This window comes from Thermobia domestica, chromosome 7, assembly GCF_964235325.1.
Source record: "Thermobia domestica chromosome 7, izTheDome1.hap1.1, whole genome shotgun sequence".
In the NCBI taxonomy this organism is placed as follows: domain Eukaryota; kingdom Metazoa; phylum Arthropoda; class Insecta; order Zygentoma; family Lepismatidae; genus Thermobia; species Thermobia domestica.
The window spans coordinates 177,122,046-177,145,753 of record NC_137460.1 but is presented as its reverse complement, the minus strand read 5'-3'; the positions used below and the strand labels follow the sequence as shown (position 1 = coordinate 177,145,753).

General features: G+C 36.9%; 1 protein-coding gene across 1 annotated transcript; it reads right to left on the bottom strand.

Moving 5' to 3' along the window:
- Positions 1 to 909: 909 nt before the first annotated feature.
- Positions 910 to 5,223, bottom strand: LOC145689424 (uncharacterized). The gene is made up of 2 exons (XM_081763582.1): positions 3,182 to 5,223; positions 910 to 3,124 (listed from the first exon to the last, which is right to left on the bottom strand). Exons 1-2 carry the CDS (start codon positions 5,221 to 5,223, stop codon positions 910 to 912), a joined length of 4,257 nt encoding a protein of 1,418 aa, XP_081619708.1.
- Between the last annotated feature and the right edge of the window lie 18,485 nt (positions 5,224 to 23,708).

The window sequence follows — 23,708 nt, the reverse complement described above, 5'->3', positions numbered from 1 at the left end:
GGTTCCACCAGAGCATGTTCTGACTCCATTGGTTCCACCAGAGCATGTTCTGACTCCATTGGTTCCACCAGAGCATGTTCTGACTCCATTGGTTCCACCATAGGATGTTCTGCGTCGTTAACCAAATCCCCAGGCACCGATACCTCTAGAGGATACAGTCTCTGCACCGGACGAACAAGGATCCCGTTTTCTGTTTTCCCTTTCACCACTCTAACATGATCATCTTGACCCGGGAAAAAATCAACCACTCTCCCTAATGGCCAGTTAATCCTACGTTTTTCTTCAGTTTCAACCAAGACGACGTCACCCAACTTTATGTCCCTAGCATGCCCTTTCTCTCGTTGTCGCTGCGCTAATAGTCCCAAATATTCAGTCCTGAATCTGTCCCTAAATCTCTTCTTCAGGTCTTGTAGTTTTCTGTACTTCTTTGTTAACTGAAAACTTCCAATGTCATCCAAATCTGGCACACCTGTTTCCCGATTATCTTGAAGAAACATGGCAGGTGTTAACGGCTGTAAATCATCATCATCTTCAGATAAGTAGGTCAAAGGTCGGGAATTCAAAACTGCTTCACAGTCACATAGTAAGGTCATCAGTTCCTGATAGTTCAATGATGCCCTCCCCAGCGTTTTCTTTAACAAGGATTTCAATGTTCGTATAATACGCTCCCACCAGCCACCCCACCAGGCCGCACTAGGTGGTATAAATTTCCACTGAATTCTCTTGATTGAGGACTCAACAGCTATTTCCTCCCACTTGATAGTGTGGAATAGATTACTAGCCCCCACAAAATTGGTCCCGTTATCACTGTAGATGATTTTAGGTCTTCCTCTTCTCGCTATGAATCTTCGTAAGGCCAACAAAAATTCACAAGTTGACAGAGCTAGAACCAATTCAAGATGAACAGCCCTATACTGCACATGTAAACAACACTATCCAAGCCTTCGTGCCATCCTGCAGAATTAATGGTCCAGTTAAGTCCACTCCAGTGATTTCAAAAACTGAGGCATCTCTTACTCGATCTTTAGGTAAAGCAATTGGATTTACGGACATTTTCTTCGCACCATGTCTTCTACACCTAACACACTTGCGGATAACAGAACGCACCGTCTTTCTTGAGCGTAGAATCCAAAATCTTTCCCTCAGTTTGTTCAATAGAATCTGTGTTCCAGCGTGTAACAGTTCCAAGTGTTCTTGCATTATCAACATATGCACCAACTTGTGGTCCGGTGGCAAAATAATAGGATATCTAAAATATTCATCATCATCTCTCCTTGATATCTTTGTTTTCACCCGTAGCAAACCATCACTGTCTTGAAAAGTGACCAGAGTCTTCAATCTTATATCATTTGAACTGAAAGATTCCCTTTGAACAATGCGTAGTAACAGCCTTTCTGCATTTGCTAATTCACCACTTGTTAACTCTCCTGAATATTTGTCCCCAGGATTCAAGCGACAGTTCTCTACGAACCTACAAATCCAGGAAACCATTCGCAAAACTTTCTCGTACGTTGAGAAATATCGTAGGTACCATTTCGTCTCGCACTTCACCATCATTGAAACCGAAGTTTTCTTCATTTCACTGCTATCTTCAAATTCGTTCACCGTTGCATCCTTCACTGGCCAATCGGATTCTTCCATTTTCAACCAACCTGGACCCTCCCACCATCTGGAATTCAACAAAGTAGTAGCATCACAGCCTCTGCTTGGAAGATCTGCTGGGTTGAATTCACCAGGGATGTGTCTCCAACACGAGATGTCAGATATCGATCTTATTTCTCGAACTCGGTTTGCAACAAACACGCCCCAAGATGCAACTCGTTTGATCCAACTCAGAGCAGTAGTTGAATCCGTCCAATAACAAACAGGAATGTCCAATTCCAAACTATCAATAACTGTTCGAGCAAGTCGTGCACCGATACAACATGCCATTAGCTCGAGTCGTGGTATTGTAACCTTCTTCAGTGGCGCAACTCTAGATTTACTCGCTAGTAACTGAACTTCAACCTTTCCAGCACTTTCACTTCTTAAAAATATTACACACGCATAAGCGTATTGACAAGCGTCACAAAAAACATGCAAACTCCACGACTTTCTACACGGATCAGTTGTGAAGCGCCTGGGAACTTTTATCTCCTGTAACACTGTGATGTTTTTAGACCACTTCCGGAACTTCCGCGCAGTGTCTTCTGGAACTACCTCATCCCAACTAGCTTTCGCGTTATAACTTTCTTGTATTAGTAGTTTAGGGATTAGTGTCATAGGTGACAAGAATCCAATCGGATCAAAAATCTTGTGCGCCGCAGAAAGAATGGACCTTCTGGTAACGGTCTCTTCAGTTTCGTCGAAACAGTGTAGATCACAGCTCAAAACATCTTTGCACTTTTCCCAAGCTACGCCTAGTGCCGGAATACTCTTTTCTTCCTGACTTTCTGCTTGTAAAACTGTATGCTCCCATCCTCGCAGGTCAAACTTTGCTTCAGCTAACAACTTAGTAGAATGTTCGATAAAGATAACCAGTTCTTCCTCACTACTAACGGAAGTTACACAATTATCTACGTAAAACGACTGCTTCAGTCTGTCCGCAATTTCCTTATACATCGGAGGGGCATTGGTTAAAAGGTGGTTCAACACAGCTCCCAGGAGAAATGGACTACAATTCAAACCGAACACAACCCGATTGTGTCTGTATACTTTCTGTTTCTTGTTGGAGAAGTCCTCCCACCATAGGAATCTTAAAAAATCACGATCTATTTCGTTTACCACTATTTGCAAAAAAGCTTTCTTTATGTCGGAGACAACCCCAATCTTTTTCTCTCTAAATCTCAATAATAAAGCTGGTATAAGTTCGACTAGATTTGGGCCTTTTTCCAAACAATCATTTAATGAAGGCGCACCTTTCACTTTACAAGAAGCATCAAACACTGGTCTGATTTTAGTTGTCGAATTCTCCTTAAACACAGCACGATGTGGTAAATAGTAACCTGGAGCCAAAACTTCATCTTTATGCACCTCTTCTATAATACCGTCCCTTTCCCATTCTTGAAAGACTGCATCGTACTCTTCATACTTCCTCTGTTGAACTAATTTCTCCGACACCGTCAGACATCTCTTTTCCGCAATGCTTAAATTATCAGGAAGCGATTGATGATATTCACTTCACGGCAAACTCACTTCGTACCTCCGTTCTTCATTGATCCTCACGGTTTTCTCAAAGTGCTCGATAACTTCCTGTTCCCGTTCTTTACGTGTTATACTCTGCACCGGGTCTGTGATTCCTAATGTATCTAACCTCCACAGATCAGCTATTGTTACGTTCTGTGTCAACAGTGAAGTAACACACATTGCTGACACCCCTTGGTAGTCTTCCTTGTGGGCAGGGAATTTCCCCATCACGACCCACCCTAGCTTCGTTTCCACAGCAACAAGACCTGAATCTAGTTTATGCACATTATTAGTTAACAATTGTCCGGCCATATCAGCTCCAATAAGTAGTTCAATTTCACTATCATCCCCACCAAAGTCTGTTAACCAGATCTTCTTCGCTTTTATTTCCTTTAACCACGGACCCCTTTTTAGACTTTGAATATTGTTGCAAATGATCGGTCTCTCCAACACTTCTAGTTTTGTGGTAAAAGTTCCACAGACGGCACCCACAGAGATTTCATAACGTTTGTGCTTTTCTTTGTTTGAATGAACACCCCCAAACAGTATATGTACTAATGTTTCCTCCTCTTGTGGAACAAGACCAATTTCACGCGCGGTTCTTTCTAAAATATACGAACGCTGTGATCCCGTGTCAATCAACGCCCTTATCTCACGTACTGTTCCATTTACCAGTACGCTAACCTTAATCGTCTGTAATAGGTACTGTTCACTAAAATTTTGATTTGTTAAGGTACATGTGGCAGATTCTTTACCATCCCCAATTTTCTTATTACTTTGTACCGATAATTTATTGCACATAATCGCGAAATGTTTCTCCTTGCACTTGAAACATTTAATGTTCAATTCACACTCGCGCGCGTAGTGTTTTGGCTTGAAACACGAAAAACAACGTTCGTTCTTTATCAACAACTTTAAGTCTCGCGCTTTCACACAATTTTGTTCCGCATGCATTTCTTCACAGAACGCGCACCTTTTTCTGACCGGTACTTCTTGTTGATGGCTGGAAAACAGGTTGTTTGCAGTTGGAAATTTGTTTTCTGTAGAACCCTTTTTACTTCTAACCGTACTACCACTGCCTGCTAGCTTAAACCCTGCTTGTGCCAATCTGATCCTTTCCTCACCTTCCACTTCATTTCTTAAAAACACCAACAACTGGTTCATTTTCTCACTGTAAAAATTGGATCCATTTTCATTTGCATTGTCACTTCCGGTGTGTCTTAACCAAACACGTAACACATCCTTTGGTAAACACGACTCTACCAGAGGAAACAGCATCGCTGCGCACTTATCACTAGTCACTCCTATTGTTTCTAAGGACCGCAGGTGTGATTCCAGTTTATCATATAACGAAAATAACGGCGAACTTTCACTGTCCTTTTGCGCCGACACGTTCTGGATAACTAGTCCGAGTAACTCGCGCACGTAGTACTCCGTTAAAAGTTCTTCCCTTCCGAACCGTGTTTTTAAACTTTCAATCACTTTATCATAGTTTTCACCGGTAGGCGGGTAACTGGCTACAACATCCCAGGCCCTTGTACCTGTTACGATTGCCTGACGAAGGTATTGAAACTTGTCCTCTTTCTCTAACTCTTCGTCGTCATGTATACGTTTAAACTGGCTCCAAAAAATTAACCATTCATTAATTTCACCACCAAAACTCTTTAGTTCTAACTTTGGCAACTTCAGCTTTCTGCGTCCTGCAGTAGAACCTGCCTGGCTACCACTATTACTGCTTTTGTCCGTTTCGCGCCTTAGAAATTTGTCGTATTTCACGCGCACTTCATCCACTTTAGTTCGGTACTCTTCTATTGACCTGTATTCTACTTCGTACCGGATATCACAATCCGCACCTGTATCACAAAGAATTTCACCTAAAATCTTTTCATCGAAAGTGGAAAATTCGGTAAACAACCTTTCTAATTTCGTAACGTTTAGTTGTAGTGTTTCTTCATCTGGATCGTCCTTTTCAAACTCACCGATTAATAGTTCACAAGTTCTTATTAATGATGCTCTTACAGGTTTCCTTCCAATAATTAACTTGTTCATTGTATCCATTATTTACAACTAATTCAAACAAACTAAAACTGGTCTCTTGTGCTCTCACAAACTACAAGTCACTGCTCCACGCTGTGGCGCCAGAAATGTTACGACTAAGAACGCACTCAATACGTTCATAAACACTATACTACTGTGAGAGCACTCTATTCCACTTCAATAAGATTCACATATGTTCTGTATGGTTTTATTTCCCAATTAACTTCGAACAACAGAACTTTACAACCAACTGTAAACTAAAACTACATCCCTTTCAGATATATTTTAGTTCTTGACAAAACTACAGGAATCTTTCCTCTGTCCTCCTGTCTCAAGAAGAAAAACAAACAAAAAACAAAAAACTCATCATCCAAAATCACCGTCTTTTCTTCTTTCTTTCCGTCTTCTCAGAGGATTCTACAAGAATATTTCATTTAAGTTACAGGACAAGGCAACAAAAACATTTCCATACAAAATTAATAGGCGTTTTAAAAATATTTCTCATATTACGAACGAATTTATTTTTAAAATATTCGAAATATTTTAAAAATTATATTTCATATGTTTTCTTGTAAGAATAGAAAAGATTGCATATGACATGTTGGAAAACATTTTATTGTGTTCATAGGCCTATTCTGTTTTCTTTATCATGTAGACCCTATGTAAAACATTTTTAGTGTTACTTCGAAAACATTTTCTCTCTCAACGAGGGGTAAAAAGTGCGGGGGACGCCGCACCCACCTGGAAAAAATATGTACGGCGTCTCCCCAGTTCCTAAAAAAAAATACAATGGTCAAAGATAGTCAGGGGCAACGGCGTGACGTCATCCGCTACCTACCGTCCCCCCACCTTTTCAGATCCACTTTTACCACTGCTCTCAACATTGAAAACATATTACATTACATTCAACACAATATTTCTATTACAATTTGTGAAAATTTTCCTTACGTTATTTTCCTACTAACGTTCTAAAAATGCACATCCTGTCAGTGGCGTATTTACGATTTTGTTTCGTGGAGGGAATTTTTGCTAACTTTATTCCTGGAAATGTGAAAATTGTGCAGGATATTTCATTTACGTTAATATAGTAAAACAAATTTCGGTGGGGCTTAAGCCCGGAAAGCTTATTTAACGCCACTGCTTCTTGTACTTCATTAAATGTTCTTCAAACACATTTTAAAAAATATTTCCGGCAAATATTTGGGATACTTCTCAGATCTAACAAGGAATGTGTTTTCTCCAGTAACGGAAGAGTATATTCTGGAAACAATGTAAAAATGTTTCTATAATAGACCTATATCAGAAAATGTTGTTCACTAAAGACACAAAATATTTTCCAAAACAGAATGGAAAACATTTTTCTATTCATTTTTAATGTTTCCTTTTATCTGTTTTAAAGTTTTATATTCAAAATTTGATAAAATATTCTGGAAATAATACTAAAATATCATACGATAATATTTCATTTAAGTTATAGGAGAAGATTACCAAAATATTTTTGTAAAAATTAAGTAAACCTTTTTAAAACATTACTAAAAAATATTTCTTATATTATGAAATAATTTATTTTTAAAATATTCTAAATGTTTTTTATAATATATTTTTAATACGTTTTCTCGTAAAAATAGAAAATGTTGCAAATAACGTATTACAAAACATTTTTTAAATATGTGGAGTATATTTCGTTTCATTGTTTTCCGTATCACATATGGAAACCATTTTTAGTATCATTTCAAAAATATTTCCCTTCTCAACAGTGAAAACATATTAAATTAGATCCAAAACAATATTTCTAATATATTTTGTGAATATTTTCCTGGATTTACTTTCCGGCAAGCATTCTCAAAATGTACTCCCGGTAATTTCTGAAATGTTTTACAAACATTTTTGGGAAAATATTTTCGGGAAATGTTCGGAATACATTGGGGGAACCAGGATGGAAATCTCCAGAGAAGGAAAACCTTTTGGAAACCAAGGAAAATATTTTCTTTTGATTGAGAAAATATTCCTTGCTGTGTGGGAAAGTGCATGTACTATGGACATGTCTTTATGGACATCCATTAAACGTCCAAGAGTGGAGGTTCAGGAAACGTCCAGACCAGTACCTTAACTTACTAACTCCAAAGGAGATCCATGAGGGTTCTCCATTCTAGGTCCACTCTTGGACGTACATTTGATGTCCATAGAGACACGTCCATAGTACGTCCAATTTTGTACGTTAACAACCCACGTCCACATACGTTCAAAAGTGGACGTGTTATGGACATACTAAAATAAAGGTGTTTATCCTAAAATGTCCAAAAATATCCACAGACGTCCATGGACTTATGTGGACTTCTATGGATCATCCATATTGCGTCCACTGTTGGACCTATTTCGGCATTGGTATGTAAACGGACCAATGTGGACAAACTATGTACATCCTTTTCTGGACGTCCATTCTACGTCTAATGTAGACGTCCATTGCTCTTCCACATTTGTCCTATTACATAACAACGCCAACATAGGTCCATGACGATCCTAATATGGATGATCCATAAAAGTCCACACACATCCACGGGCGTCTGTGGACGTATGAGGACATAATATGGATGATCCATAAAGGTCACCATAAGTCCATGGACATCTATGGACAATTTTTGGACATGTATGGATATTTTTGGACGTCCGCTGGACGACGTGTGCTGTGTGGGGTTGCTATCAAGTAACTACCTACAAATCTATTTTAATTATGATAACATATAATTTTCTATTATAGATATATACACAATACTCGTGCAATTCTGACCAAAAAGGAGCATATTCGTAAACATAACTAGCTCGTTCTTAGTTTATTATTATTATTATTATTATTATTATTATTATTATTATTATTATTATTATTATTATTATTATTATTATTATTATTATTATTATTATTATTATTATTATTATCTATTGTGCCTGTTGGCAGGTCCTGGGACTAATTAGGGTTTTTATTTATTTCTTATTTTATTTAGCTTTGGGCCTGGATATTTCTTCCACGTTTCTCGATCTTCAGCTTTCTCTTTTAACGCACAATATTTTCTTCTGTTTTTCAAATCATCGATCAGTTGTGTTCTCCTTATTAATACTCCTCACTTTTCTTCCATTTTTCCCTCTATGGCGGTATGACGAAGACAATTTCTTCGCAGGATGTGTCCAATCCAATTGGCTTTCCCACGAAGGATGCTGGCAATGAATTTTCTCTGTCCATTTTATCTTCTCCATCTTCCTCCAACATCATATTTCTAAGCTTTCCAATTATTTCTTCTCTAACTTCCTTAATGTCCAAGTCTCTGAACCATACAGTCCAATACTCCATCACTTGACCAACTTCTTCCTTAGTCCAATATTAAGTCTACTGAACAAGAGTGAAGAATGCCATTATGGCTATGGTAATTCTTGATATTATCTCCTTTGTGCGTCTCTCGTCAAAATGCTTCCCGAATATTTCACATGCTTCCTCTTCAAGTTCTCATTGTTCTACTTTGATCCACAAGGGTGCTTTTCCACGGGACTCTTATGACTTTCGATTTCATCATCATCCATCCAGTCCATCTGTCCATCATCTCCTGTAATCCTTCTTCGGTTTTAACCATAATCGTGTCATCTGCACACTTGATCTTGTTAACAATCTGTTCTCCAGGCTTGAAATATCCAATTCCCAGTAATGTTTCCTTCATTAAACATTCACCGTAAATGTTGAATAACTGAGGTGACATACTACATCCTTGTCTCACTCTTCTTTCAAACTCAACACTATTGGCTTCTCCTTCATTCAAGCGCAACTTCTCTCGTTCTACAGTTCTAAGTTTACTCTCAAATTTATACGAACACAGATAAATGTACATGCAATACCATATTATAACTTAATATTGTAAATGTTAAACAATATTATTGGTTAATATTTATCCATTTTTATATTTAAAGTAAATTATAAATTATTTTAATTGTAAATTTTATAGTAGACTAATTCACTTTTGTCTAGCGGTGTTGCAGATTAATTACAGAGATCTTCGCTACCAAAGAAACACAAACATACATATATATATATATTTATATACGAGAGACATATTTTATAAACAGTGGTATATAAACAGACTAACGAGGGAAGGGCACGATGTCACTCAGAGATAATTGCTCCAAATTTGGTGTACTAGCAGGCAGTGGGAATAGAAAAGAAAGTGTGGAAGCATTCGTTTCGCAGGCGTTCGGAATCAGAAATAATGGGCTCTACAGTTCTGGAGAAGTATGGAATGTCAATCAGATATTGATGGGGAGGAGCTTTTGCTTTCTATTGCGGCCATGGCAAAAGAAATTAAATAAAGTAAAATGAAAACAGAAAAGATGAGCTGAACAGAAAATGCGCCAATGTCCGTCCTCAGTCCCACCAGGCGAATGTCGGGATAGTAAATCAACTGCCCTTGACATTACTCATCTTATCTCTATAAAGAAGAATTGATATATATATATATATATATATATATATATATATATATATATATATATATATAACAGTCTCATTTATTTTAGACTGAACGTGTGTTGTTTTTTTAGCATATTTATTTTTTTGTACTATGTATGCTTGTATTATTTTTTAATGCTCCTGTTAACAACTGTTTCATTATGTCAAGAAAACAGTATATAACTTACTGTACGGTATATTAAGGTTAACTATGGAATTTTCTAATTTTGTTGAGACCAATTTGGAAGCTAACTTTACGAACATGGCATGTGTGTAGACAGTGAAGACGTTCTGTCTCATGTGTGCAAGGCAGCAGAAGTGAAACACTCATGTTCATTTTGTGTTCATATTATTAAAGTGTAGTGAATGTGAAACATGCGTGAGTTATATTTGGAGTCTTGAACGCAGTTTTACGAGGTTGTTTCTGTCCAATACATTTTGCTGCTTTCTAGTGGTGAGTAGACCAAATTCGAATATTTCCTTTATCCTTTGCGTTTATATAGTTGTGTTAATGAACAGTCTTGTATGTATTCAAACAGTTATTTTTGTTATGGCCGTTCACAGTCATTCCCATTTTAAACATCACTAATCCCGAAATACATATTTAAATTCGCCTCACAAACACACAATACTTTACTTTTGTGGGCGCCACGTCGTAGATATCAAACACCCATACAAACGAAACCAGTTAATACAGGTGGGTTCAAACATTTAATACTTGCGTACTGACAACATCTTATAGTGTAAAGAAATTAATTTCGACCCCTTCCCCGAAAAACTTCTGGCAACGCCCATGATTAATTTCTGTATATATTTTCTTTATTTTTAAATATAATTACATTAAGCTAACTAGTGATGCATACCCAATTGGTAACGGCAAGGGCAGGGCAGTTGATAGATTTAGTATCCAGGCATTCACCTGGTGGGACTGAGGACGGACATTGGCGCATTTTCTGTTCAGCTCATCTTTTCTGTTTTCATTTTAGTTTATTTAACTTCTTGTGCATTGGTCTCAACAGTGAGCAAAGGCTCCGTCCCATCAATATCTGATTGACAGGTCATACTTCTTCAAAACTGCAAGGCAAATTATTTCTGATTCCGAACGGCTGCGAAACGAATGCTTCCACACGTTCTTTTCTATTCCCATTACCTACTCGAAGACCAAATTTGGTGCAATTATCTCTGAGTGACATAGCGCCCTTCCCCCATAAGAAACAAACAGTGGTATAGAAACAAAGTTGAGTCGGAAAGACTTAATTTTCTTTCATTCTTAGAACAAGTTTAAAAAAAAGCCTGCAAAAAAAAAGAGAAGCAGATCACCGATTTCGGAAGACGGACGGACTTGATGGACAGCAAAGAAAAAAAAAGCTTGTAATAAAAATATCGCATTTATCAAGTAGAACATATCTAAGATTTATAGTAAGTACGAATTTCTCTTCCTTAAGTTACAATGCACTAAATAATCAAATCTACATGATTATAATTTATAAATAAAGGCAAAAGTTATATTAATTCTCTTAAAAAATCTACATGTGGTCTACAACCCACATATATAAAAGGTAAGATAGGAACATGTCAGAAGGCTCATCAAATGGAATGGTATGTTTATGTCATGGAGCCTCGAGGACATTGTTGTTGTTGTTGTTGTTGTGTTTGAGTTTAACGTCCCGTTCAGCAGCGAGGCTATATGAGACGTGGACCTACAGATTAACGTGGAATCCGAACCACATGAGCTCCCGCCGGGAACCTCGAGGACATTCAAGATGATGACACTTCACTGGAGGAATTACAGGAAATCAAATAACCTTTGTAGAGAATAAGCTGTATGTGAGGCAGCATTTACGAAGTTGCCACCATTGAATTCCGAATTCTTTCATAGTTTGTTAAAAATAACAGTTAAATAGCTGTCACAATTGAGTTCTGTATTATTTCAGTTAGATAAAACTCACAGATAATAGTGACCATTTTGTAAACGGTGGCCCACACGAAAAATTTCTCCCTAAAAAAGTTGTTTGTTTATCCGTTATCCTTTCAATGAAGTGCCAAATTACATATTTTACAATTTAAAATTTTCGAGTAACCGCGGAATCCATTATAGGAGGCTTTGTGGATCAAGCAGAACACTCAATTTGATGTGCCTTCTGCCATTTCGTTTCTGACATTTCCTTCTATCCTTTACACTTCAGTCGTTAGTGATTTACAACCATTGGACGTTTATTTGACTACATTAATTCACAATTAAATTGTGGCTATTTCATAAAAATGCTCCGACGAAACTTTTTCCCTACGAAAGTTGTTAATTTTTTAATGATCCTTTCAACGATATAAAATAATACATTTTTAAATTGTTTGGGAGACCCCTCAGAGTTCTATGAGACAAACAGAGTGTTTCGTTCGATTTGGCCTCTGATATTTCCTATTTTAACCTTTTGCCTCTAACCATTTGTGATTTATAAAGCCCTGGATGCTTAATCTCACACACATGATATATAGATATATATATATATGGGTCATTCTATTTGAAAAGAGGTTTTTGAGGGTTTGAAAACGAAATTTTCACACTGTTCAAAATCATTATTTTCTTTATTTTTCTGTTCGCTATAATGACTTATAACAACATCAATATAGTGGTTCAACACGAGAACCAATATTTTGAGAAATATTAGTAAATTTGAAAAATGCTCTGAACGGAGGTGACAGCTAATTGAATGGAGAAGACTTTATACCAGCATGGATGTGACATCACATGAAGGAAAGTGACAAGACCATCTGTATCCAATTGAAAAGTAAAAATTTGTAACGAATTTCGAAAAAGATAGTATTACATAATATAACATTAATATTACACATGTGCATAAATGATTGCCAGTGTCCAGAATTGAATTGTTGACATTAGCATTCAAATGAAGTACAATATTTTGTTTAACATATGCTATCCTTACTAATTGTTTCAAGGATGTTATAAAATAGAGGATCTGCCCTTACAACAAAATCTTGAAGCCATACGTCACAGTTTCGCCACTCCTACTCTGCCCACTCCGCCCAATAGGATCGCAATGTTTTGAGCCAACAATCATGGCGGAAACGAAAGTAGCCAATCAGACAATGGTAGAAACGAGAGTAGCCAATCAGACGTGCAGATGCTCGGTTGAATTTGGATTCATTAATTTAATAGAATGAAGATACATATGGACAAATCCTCTATTTATAACATCCTTGAATTGTTTATTATAAGAAGAAATACGATTTGCGCATTAAAAATGTAGCTAGTTAAGAGGCCTCATTGTGACTAAAAAAACTTCTGCTAATTTTACAGTCTTAGTGTAATATCTTCAAAATGGATAAAATTAATCAAAAAGTGGAAACTCATTGTATTAGACAATATTATTTTGCATGAAATACCGTTATCATGACTCACCTATGTACTTTAGTTTTGGAGCCATTATTTAAAGTGAAAATAAATGTCGTATCTATAAAATGTTCACAAAGCGAAAACATATAGTTGAGTCGTGATAACGGTTTTTCATGCAAAATACTTATGTCTAATATATTGCTTTTCCACTTTTCGATTATTTTTTTATCTATTTTGAAGATATTATAGATAAACTGTAAAGTTAGTGGTAGTTTAATGTTGTTCCATTGAGGCGTCTGAATGGATAGCACTTAAAATAAGAAAAATCAAATAGAGCCAAGCACGAAGAATCACATCTTCCAATTTAAAGTTTCAATACAGGTTTTGAGAATGAGACAAGTATTCAGTAAACACATGTTGCCCTCGACTGGTTATAACAGGTCATTTCAAACTGGCAACAATGTCCTTTTTCTCCGCATATAAAATATCATCACAAACTGGAAAGTTGAATGTAGTGGATTTCCTTATATACTTTACTTCAAACTCGTCATGAGCCACAGATAAAATCAATTCTACGTAATGTCTGAAGCTCTTCTTACTTGAAAACCTGACAACAACAAAATTATTTTCATATAATGTTTGCTATCACATCTTTGATACAGCGGTCTTCCTCGATTTCTGAACTAGTTTAAACTTCTCTGTATATCGATTTTCTTTCAATGTTCTTCTCTTCTTTTTCACCTCAACCATATGTTGATGGGCAACATGGACGCTAGTCGTCAATCTGCCAGTGACAATTCAGCGCCCTTCCCCCGTAAGAAACAAACAGTGGTATAGAAACAAAGTTGAGTCAGAAAGACTTAATTTTCTTTCATTTAAGTTTAAAAATAAAAGCCTGCAAAAAGAAGAGAAGCAGATCACCGATATCGGAAGAGAGGGCACGTGGACGGACTTGATGGACAGCAAAGGAAAAAAAAAGCTTGTAATAAAAATATCGCATTTATCAAGTAGAACATGTCTAAGATTTATAGTAAGTACGAATTTCTCTTCCTTAAGTTACAATGCACTAAATAATCAAATCTACATGATTATAATTTATAAATAAAGGCAAAATTTATATTAATTCTCTTAAAAATTCTACATGTGGTCTACAACCCACATATATAAAAGGTAAGACAGATGTCAGAAGGCTCATCAAATGGAATGTTATGTTTATGTCATGGAGCCTCGAGGACATTGTTGTTGTTGTTGTTGTTGTGTTTGAGTTTAACGTCCCGTTCAGCAGCGAGGCTATATGAGACGTGGACCTACAGATTAACGTGGAATCCGAACCACATGAGCTCCCGCCGGGAACCTCGAGGACATTCAAGATGATGACACTTCACTGGAGGAATTACAGGAAATCAAATAACCTTTGTAGAGAATAAGCTGTATGTGAGGCAGCATTTACGAAGTTGCCACCATTGAATTCCGAATTCTTTCATAGTTTGTTAAAAATAACAGTTAAATAGCTATCACAATTGAGTTCTGTATTATTTCAGTTAGATAAAACTCACAGATAATAGTGACCATTTTGTAAACGGTGGCCCACACGAAAAATTTCTCCCTAAAAAAGTTGTTTGTTTACCCGTTATCCTTTCAACGAAGTGCCAAATTACATATTTTACAATTTAAAATTTTCGAGTAACCGCGGAATCCATTATAGGAGGCCTTGTGGATCAAGCAGAACACTCAATTTGATGTGCCTTCTGCCATTTCGTTTCTGACATTTCCTTCTATCCTTTACACTTCAGTCGTTAGTGATTTACAACCATTAGACGTTTATTTGACTACATTAATTCACAATTAAATTGTGGCTATTTCATAAAAATGCTCCGACGAAACTTTTTCCCTACGAAACTTGTTAATTTTTTAATGATCCTATCAACGATATAAAATAATACATTTTTAAATTGTTTGGGAGACCCCTCAGAGTTCTATGCGACAAACAGAGTGTTTCGTTCGATTTGGCCTCTGATATTTCCTATTTTAATATTTTGCCTCTAACCATTTGTGATTTATAAAGCCCTGGATGCTTAATCTCACACACATGATATATATATATATATATATATATATATATATATATATATATATATATATATATATATATATATATATATATATATATATGGGTCATTCTATTTGAAAAGGGGTTTTTGAGGGTTTGAAAAACGAAATTTTCAGACAGTTCAAAATCATTATTTTCTTTATTTTTCTGTTCGCTATAATGACTTATAACAACATCAATATAGTGGTTCAACACGAGAACCAATATTTTGAGAAATATTAGTAAATTTGAAAAATGCTCTGAACGGAGGTGACAGCTAACTGAACGGAGGTGACAGCTAATTGAATGGAGAAGACTTTATACCAGCATGGATGTGACATCACATGAAGGAAAGTGACAAGACCATCTGTATCCAATTGAAAAGTAAAAATTTGTAACGAATTTCGAAAAAGATAGTATTACATAATATAACATTAATATTACACATGTGCATAAATGATTGCCAGTGTCCAGAATTGAATTGTTGACATTAGCATTCAAATGAAGTACAATATTTTGTTTAACATATGCTATCCTTACTAATTGTTTCAAGGATGTTATAAAATAGAGGATCTGCCCTTACAACAAAATCTTGAAGCCATACGTCACAGTTTCGCCACTCCTACTCTGCCCACTCCGCCCAATAGGATCGCAATGTTTTGAGCCAACAATCATGGCGGAAACGAAAGTAGCCAATCAGACAATGGTAGAAACGAGAGTAGCCAATCAGACGTGCAGATGCTCGGTTGAATTTGGATTCATTAATTTAATAGAATGAAGATACATATGGACAAATCCTCTATTTATAACATCCTTGAATTGTTTATTATAAGAGAAAATACGATGTGCACATTAAAAATGTAGCTAGTTAAGAGGCCTCATTGTGACTAAAAAAACTTCTGCTAATTTTACAGTCTTAGTGTAATATCTTCAAAATGGATAAAATTAATCAAAAAGTGGAAACTCATTGTATTAGACAATATTATTTTGCATGAAATACCGTTATCATGACTCACCTATGTACTTTAGTTTTGGAGCCATTATTTAAAGTGAAAATAAATGTCGTATCTGTAAAATGTTCGCAAAGCGAAAACAGATAGTTGAGTCGTGATAACGGTATTTCATGCAAAATACTTATGTCTAATATATTGCTTTTCCACTTTTCGATTATTTTTTATCTATTTTGAAGATATTATAGATAAACTGTAAAGTTAGTGGTAGTTTAAATTTGTTCCATTGAGGCGTCTGAATGGATAGCACTTAAAATAAGAAAAATCAAATAGAGCCAAGCACGAAGAATCACATCTTCCAATTTAAAGTTTCAATACAGGTTTTGAGAATGAGACAAGTATTCAGTAAACACATGTTGCCCTCGACTGGTTATAACAGGTCATTTCAAACTGGCAACAATGTCCTTTTTCTCCGCATATAAAATATCATCACAAACTGGAAAGTTGAATGTAGTGGATTTCCTTATATACTTTACTTCAAACTCGTCATGAGCCACAGATAAAATCAATTCTACGTAATGTCTGAAGCTCTTCTTACTTGAAAACCTGACAACAACAAAATTATTTTCATATAATGTTTGCTATCACATCTTTGATACAGCGGTCTTCCTCGATTTCTGAACTAGTTTAAACTTCTCTGTATATCGATTTTCTTTCAATGTTCTTCTCTTCTTTTTCACCTCAACCATATGTTGATGGGCAACATGGACGCTAGTCGTCAATCTGCCAGTGACAATTCAGCGCCCTTCCCCCGTAAGAAACAAACAGTGGTATAGAAACAAAGTTGAGTCGGAAAGACTTAATTTTCTTTCATTTAAGTTTAAAAATAAAAGCCTGCAAAAAGAAGAGAAGCAGATCACCGATATGGGAAGAGAGGGCACGTGGACGGACTTGATGGACAGCAAAGGAAAAAAAAAAGCTTGTAATAAAAATACCACATTTATCAAGTAGAACATATCTAAGATTTATAGTAAGTACTAATTTCTCTTCGTTAAATTACAATGCACTAAATAATCAAATCTACATGATTATAATTTATAAATAAAGGCAAAATTTATATTAATTCTATTAAAAATTCTACATGTGGTCTACAACCCACATATATAAAAGGTAAGACAGATGTCAGAAGGCTCATCAAATGGAATGTTATGTTTATGTCATGGAGCCTCGAGGACATTGTTGTTGTTGTTGTTGTTGTGTTTGAGTTTAACGTCCCGTTCAGCAGCGAGGCTATATGAGACGTGGACCTACAGATTAACGTGGAATCCGAACCACATGAGCTCCCGCCGGGAACCTCGAGGACATTCAAGATGATGACACTTCACTGGAGGAATTACAGGAAATCAAATAACCTTTGTAGAGAATAAGCTGTATGTGAGGCAGCATTTACGAAGTTGCCACCATTGAATTCCGAATTCTTTCATAGTTTGTTAAAAATAACAGTTAAATAGCTGTCACAATTGAGTTCTGTATTATTTCAGTTAGATAAAACTCACAGATAATAGTGACCATTTTGTAAACGGTGGCCCACACGAAAAATTTCTCCCTAAAAAAGTTGTTTGTTTATCCGTTATCCTTTCAACGAAGTGCCAAATTACATATTTTACAATTTAAAATTTTCGAGTAACCGCGGAATCCATTATAGGAGGCCCTGTGGATCAAGCAGAACACTCAATTTGATGTGCCTTCTGCCATTTCGTTTCTGACATTTCCTTCTATCCTTTACACTTCAGTCGTTAGTGATTTACAACCATTGGACGTTTATTTGACTACATTAATTCACAGTTAAATTGTGGCTATTTCATAAAAATGCTCCGACGAAACTTTTTCCCTACGAAACTTGTTAATTTTTTAATGATCCTTTCAACAATATAAAATAATACATTTTTAAATTGTTTGGGAGACCCCTCAGAGTTCTATGAGACAAACAGAGTGTTACGTTCGATTTGGCCTCTGATATTTCCTATTTTAACCTTTTGCCTCTAACCATTTGTGATTTATAAAGCCCTGGATGCTTAATCTCACACACATTATATATATATATATATATATATATATATATATATATATAATATTTATTTATATATATTTATATATATATATATATATATATATATATATATATATATATATATATATATATATATATATATATATATATATATGTCATTCTATTTGAAAAGGGGTTTTGAGGGTTTGAAAAACGAAATTTTCACACTGTTCAAAATCATTATTTTCTTTATTTTTCTGTTCGCTATAATGACTTATAACAACATCAATATAGTGGTTCAACACGAGAACCAATATTTTGAGAAATATTAGTAAATTTGAAAAATGCTCTGAACGGAGGTGACAGCTAACTGAACGGAGGTGACAGCTAATTGAATGGAGAAGACTTTATACCAGCATGGATGTGACATCACATGAAGGAAAGTGACAAGACCATCTGTATCCAATTGAAAAGTAAAAATTTGTAACGAATTTCGAAAAAGATAGTATTACATAATATAACATTAATATTACACATGTGCATAAATGATTGCCAGTGTCCAGAATTCAATTGTTGACATTAGCATTCAAATGAAGTACAGTATTTTGTTTAACATATGCTATCCTTACTAATTGTTTCAAGGATGTTATAAAATAGAGGATCTGCCCTTACAACAAAATCTTGAAGCCATACGTCACAGTTTCGCCACTCCTACTCTGCCCACTCCGCCCAATAGGATCGCAATGTTTTGAGCCAACAATCATGGCGGAAACGAAAGTAGCCAATCAGACAATGGTAGAAACGAGAGTAGCCAATCAGACGTGCAGATGCTCGGTTGAATTTGGATTCATTAATTTAATAGAATGAAGATACATATGGACAAATCCTCTATTTATAACATCCTTGAATTGTTTATTACAAGAAGAAATACGATGTGCGCATTAAAAATGTAGCTAGTTAAGAGGCCTCATTGTGACTAAAAGAACTTCTGCTAATTTTACAGTCTTAGTGTAATATCTTCAAAATGGATAAAATTAATCAAAAAGTGGAAACTCATTGTATTAGACAATATTATTTTGCATGAAATACCGTTATCATGACTCACCTATGTACTTTAGTTTTGCAGCCATTATTTAAAGTGAAAATAAATGTCGTATCTGTAAAATGTTCGCAAAGCGAAAACAGGTGAGTCGTGATAACGGTATTTCATGCAAAATACTTATGTCTAATATATTGCTTTTCCACTTTTCGATTATTTTTTATCTATTTTGAAGATATTATAGATAAACTGTAAAGTTAGTGGTAGTTTAAATTTGTTCCATTGAGGCGTCTGAATGGATAGCACTTAAAATAAGAAAAATCAAATAGAGCCAAGCACGAAGAATCACATCTTCCAATTTAAAGTTTCAATACAGGTTTTGAGAATGAGACAAGTTTTCAGTAAACACATGTTGCCCTCGACTGGTTATAACAGGTCATTTCAAACTGGCAACAATGTCCTTTTTCTCCGCATATAAAATATCATCACAAACTGGAAAGTTGAATGTAGTGGATTTCCTTATATACTTTACTTCAAACTCGTCATGAGCCACAGATAAAATCAATTCTACGTAATGTCTGAAGCTCTTCTTACTTGAAAACCTGACAACAACAAAATTATTTTCATATAATGTTTGCTATCACATCTTTGATACAGCGGTCTTCCTCGCTTTCTGAACTAGTGTAAACTTCTCTGTATATCGATTTTCTTTCAATGTTCTTCTCTTCTTTTTCACCTCAACCATAGGTTGATGGGCAACATGGACGCCAGTCGTCAATCTGCCAGTGACAATTCAGTGGGTAGGACTCTGTCAGGTACAAATGAATATGTAGTACCATTCACAGGTGGTGATGTTTGCTGGAATTAGAAAAATGCTATAGCATGTAATATTACGTGGAGGATTGCATTGTGTAAAATGGGCTTTATGGAACATTGAAAGATTAGATTTCATTAAAACAATTTTTTTCGAATGCAAAATTATTGTTAATTTGCACTTCGTCAAAAAAAAAAAAAAAAAAAAATCGGCAAAAGTAATGCATCAACAATAGAGAAAATTGGGCAACAATTAAAGTAGTATTTCATTTACATAACAATCTTTGATTCTTTTTTGTCTCCCTTATGGATTTGTTTTGGTTTAGTTCTGATATACAATGCAGTGTTTTATTTCCGTTGTACCTTGCAATTTCATATCTACATAAATATTAAAAGAGAGAAACGGATAGATATGAAATTGTAATGTTATAACGGGAATGACACAGTACTTTCGATATTAAAAAATATAAACAAGTTCATAACCACGAATATAATAAAATTGGACATCATCTAGAAAATTTGTTCTTCATAGCAGATACAAGTAAAGTAGTTTGCGTCGGAAAATTTGCAAAAATTTTGATTTTCAGTCCTTGAATGTCAAACAAGTTTCGTATTTGAATGAATATTAAAACAGTAATAATTTTAGGAAATTAAATCATTCTATTTATTTTAAAATATCATATTTCTCTGAGATACTGCACTTAGAGTTATTCCGCGTGCCTATAAGAATAATTGCACATGCTACTATTGGTGCGCATGCCGTAAGTTGCCAAGGCTTATTGCAAAATGTCACTCCGTGCACATAACATCCCCTCCGTGCAAGCAGTAATGAACGGAGGTGACATTAGTTTATACGCACGAAGGTGCCAAATTCCACCATTATGGCACGATTAAGATATACCCCTAAGGTTAGATTCTATTTACCCTCATTTTCAGCATTAATTCTTAAAATGTAACAATATGATTCAACTAAATTAAATTATCATCTATAAATACCTTCTTATAATTTCGAACGGAGTTGACAGCATGTGTTGAACCAAATTATAACAACTGCGATTTCAGACTAATAAAAAGGAACAATCACCACCAACAAACTTACCTCTCTTAACTGTCACCTTCCTTGGAAAGTTCCATAAACTAACAAGTCCTGAGACTACGACGAAAATGAAGTTGAGAAATATGGCGGGCATATATGTTTTTTTAAAATGCATTAGCACGGAGGTGACAAAACAACTGGATACAGAAAAGAATGCTACTTTTAATAGCATAAAAAATTGCTTTAGCTTGTAAATTTGTTTCTATCTATTCATTGCTATTCATACGTTAAAAAAGTCGTCTAATACTTTTCGAAAAAAAGACAGTACTTTAGTAATTTAACACCATTCAAGTAAAACTGTAAGTGGTTACAGTGCACGGAGGTGACATATCACCTATTTTGACATCAGTATTTTTAAATAAAATTATAAAAATATTACTGAGTTCATTATTAATTTCAAGTTACCTTTGCAATGTACCAGTATGTACTTTCACAATTTCAACGTGTTATATATATATTGAATAATTTTAAATGGTGCCTCAAGCGACCTAAAATTTTGAATTCGTTTACAATACACAGTATATGGGGAAAATCGGGAATAAACCCTTGTAATTTAGAAATGGCTTAAGGGAATTGTGAGCTAGTGGTCTACTTTGCCACGCTTAGTTGCATGCATGGAGAGCATGCCCGCGACCGTTCGGTCTATTTAATGGACGGGTTCCGCAAGAAAGTAATGCACCCCGCCCGTAGTTCCACAATATACGCTATTATTGCTCGTGCACGAAGTGCACCGTCAAGATTTGTCCCTTAACCTTGACACCTAAGTGTGTAACCCCCATTCTCTGAGGGAGTGGGATACGCCCACTGCGCGGCCAGACCGAAGTCCTGAGTGCCTACCAGTTAACCTACTGGTTGAGGCAGACTGCTAGCGAGTCAATCCTACCATGCTCTGCAGGCATGGCGCACGAGCGTGATAAGGCGAGCTCACCTCCCGCCCGTGTTCACCGTTACCCAGATTCCTGGGATTGGCTCCCACAAGCTACCGAATCCCACGGTATGACCACAGCCCGGCAGAGTCTAACCCAATTCCGGGGCCCCAGGCATATGCCCAAGGGGGCTTGTTCAATCCCGGCCCTGCCTACCTCTATCGTTCAACTGGCGACCGCCTTGTCGTGTAGAGGTACCACGCACACATCGAGATACTCCCGTATCTCATCCCGGACCCAATGGTACGTGTTAAGTCACCATTTGAGTTTGGTGCCGGCCCATATCCTACAGTGCTTCCTCCCTTTGGTAGGATCAGAACCGTTACCCAGATTCCTGGGATTGGCCCCTCCCCACCTCCGTTTGATCCCACTGCAGGCCGGAATCCGACACTCCCCCCCCGGTAGGGTCGTCCAAGCAATACGGGACTTCCTCTAGTTACGGTAGAGGTACACCGTACATTACCAGAGCCAATGACTGATGTAGACCGTTTGCTCAAAGGCAGACATTGTCATTTGGGAGCCATGTCTCCCGTGGGAGCCGTGTCTCCCCTGGTAGGCCCGCCCAAACAATACGGGGCTACCTATCTTTTACGTGTTTAGGTACCACGTACACGTTGTAGCAAAGCCACCTGTCCGAATCCCAATGGTACGTGTAAGCCACCATTAGAAGGGACACCCACACCCTTCCTTCGGTAGGGTCGTCCAAACAATACGGAACTACCTCTAATTACAATAGAGATACACCGTACATTACCAGACCCAATGGCTGATGTAGACTGTCTACCTTTAAAGACAATGGCCATTTAGGAGCGGCGGCTCCCCTGGTAGGGTCGTGTGACCTCCCACTTCCTCAGCACTTCTGAGGTACAAGTATGCGTTAGGATATAAGGTATCCCATCCCGGACCCAAGAGAACGCATAACACTCTCTTTGAGGACAACCAAGATCATCCTCCCGTTAGGGTGCTGGATCCGCCCACACTCTTGGACACACCAGCTACCCACTCTTTTTAGCGTGTTGGGGTACCACGCAGCCTTATCTCCCGGACCCAAGGGCACGGCCTAGTTGCCCATTTCGGGGGATACCCGAAGGCTCACCCCCGCCGGTAGGTACAGCAGCAAGCTGCCTACCCCACTGAGAACGTGATGGGGTCACACGTACTCTCCCGGACCCAATGGCACGAGTTAGTCGCCCATTTCGGAGGATAGCAAAGCCTCACCTCCGCCGGTAGGTTGTTATCCTGGTTCGCACCGACAACTAAGTAACCGTTGCCAGCTCTGTGCACAGGATAGACGAGAGTGAAGCATGTACACACGCTGCTCCCGACCCTATCTCCCCCCGGGCACACTGTGGCCACAATGCATGCCACAGGACATGGGCCCGATGGGGGTCCCTCCCCCTTTCTCAGCACGGGCTTGGGACCGGCCATGGCGGGGAAGATACTGGAACTAGAGAAAGAGACCAATCTAATCTTGTATAGGACTATCATGGCAGCCATCTTGAAGTCCGCCATCTTGAATTAAGGTCAAAATTTTCAAATAGGAAGAGGATCATGTGACATACCGCTTCGAGGTAGAGTATTCCCAGAAGCACAAATCTAGCATTATTTTTACGCTACCAATAATCATATAAGAGTTATTACGTGTGAAAAACGAACTGGTTCGATGTAATGTTATTTTATTGTAGTTATGGACCACAGATTTGTA

Bases quoted from the DNA above. Each gene is read 5' to 3' on its own strand.
- LOC145689424 (XM_081763582.1), bottom strand. From the start codon at position 5,223: ATGGATACAATGAACAAGTTAATTATTGGAAGGAAACCTGTAAGAGCA. The intron at 3,125-3,181 runs GTACGAAGTGAG...TGATAATTTAAG, and splicing joins AGGATCAATGAAGAACGGAG to CATTGCGGAAAAGAGATGTC.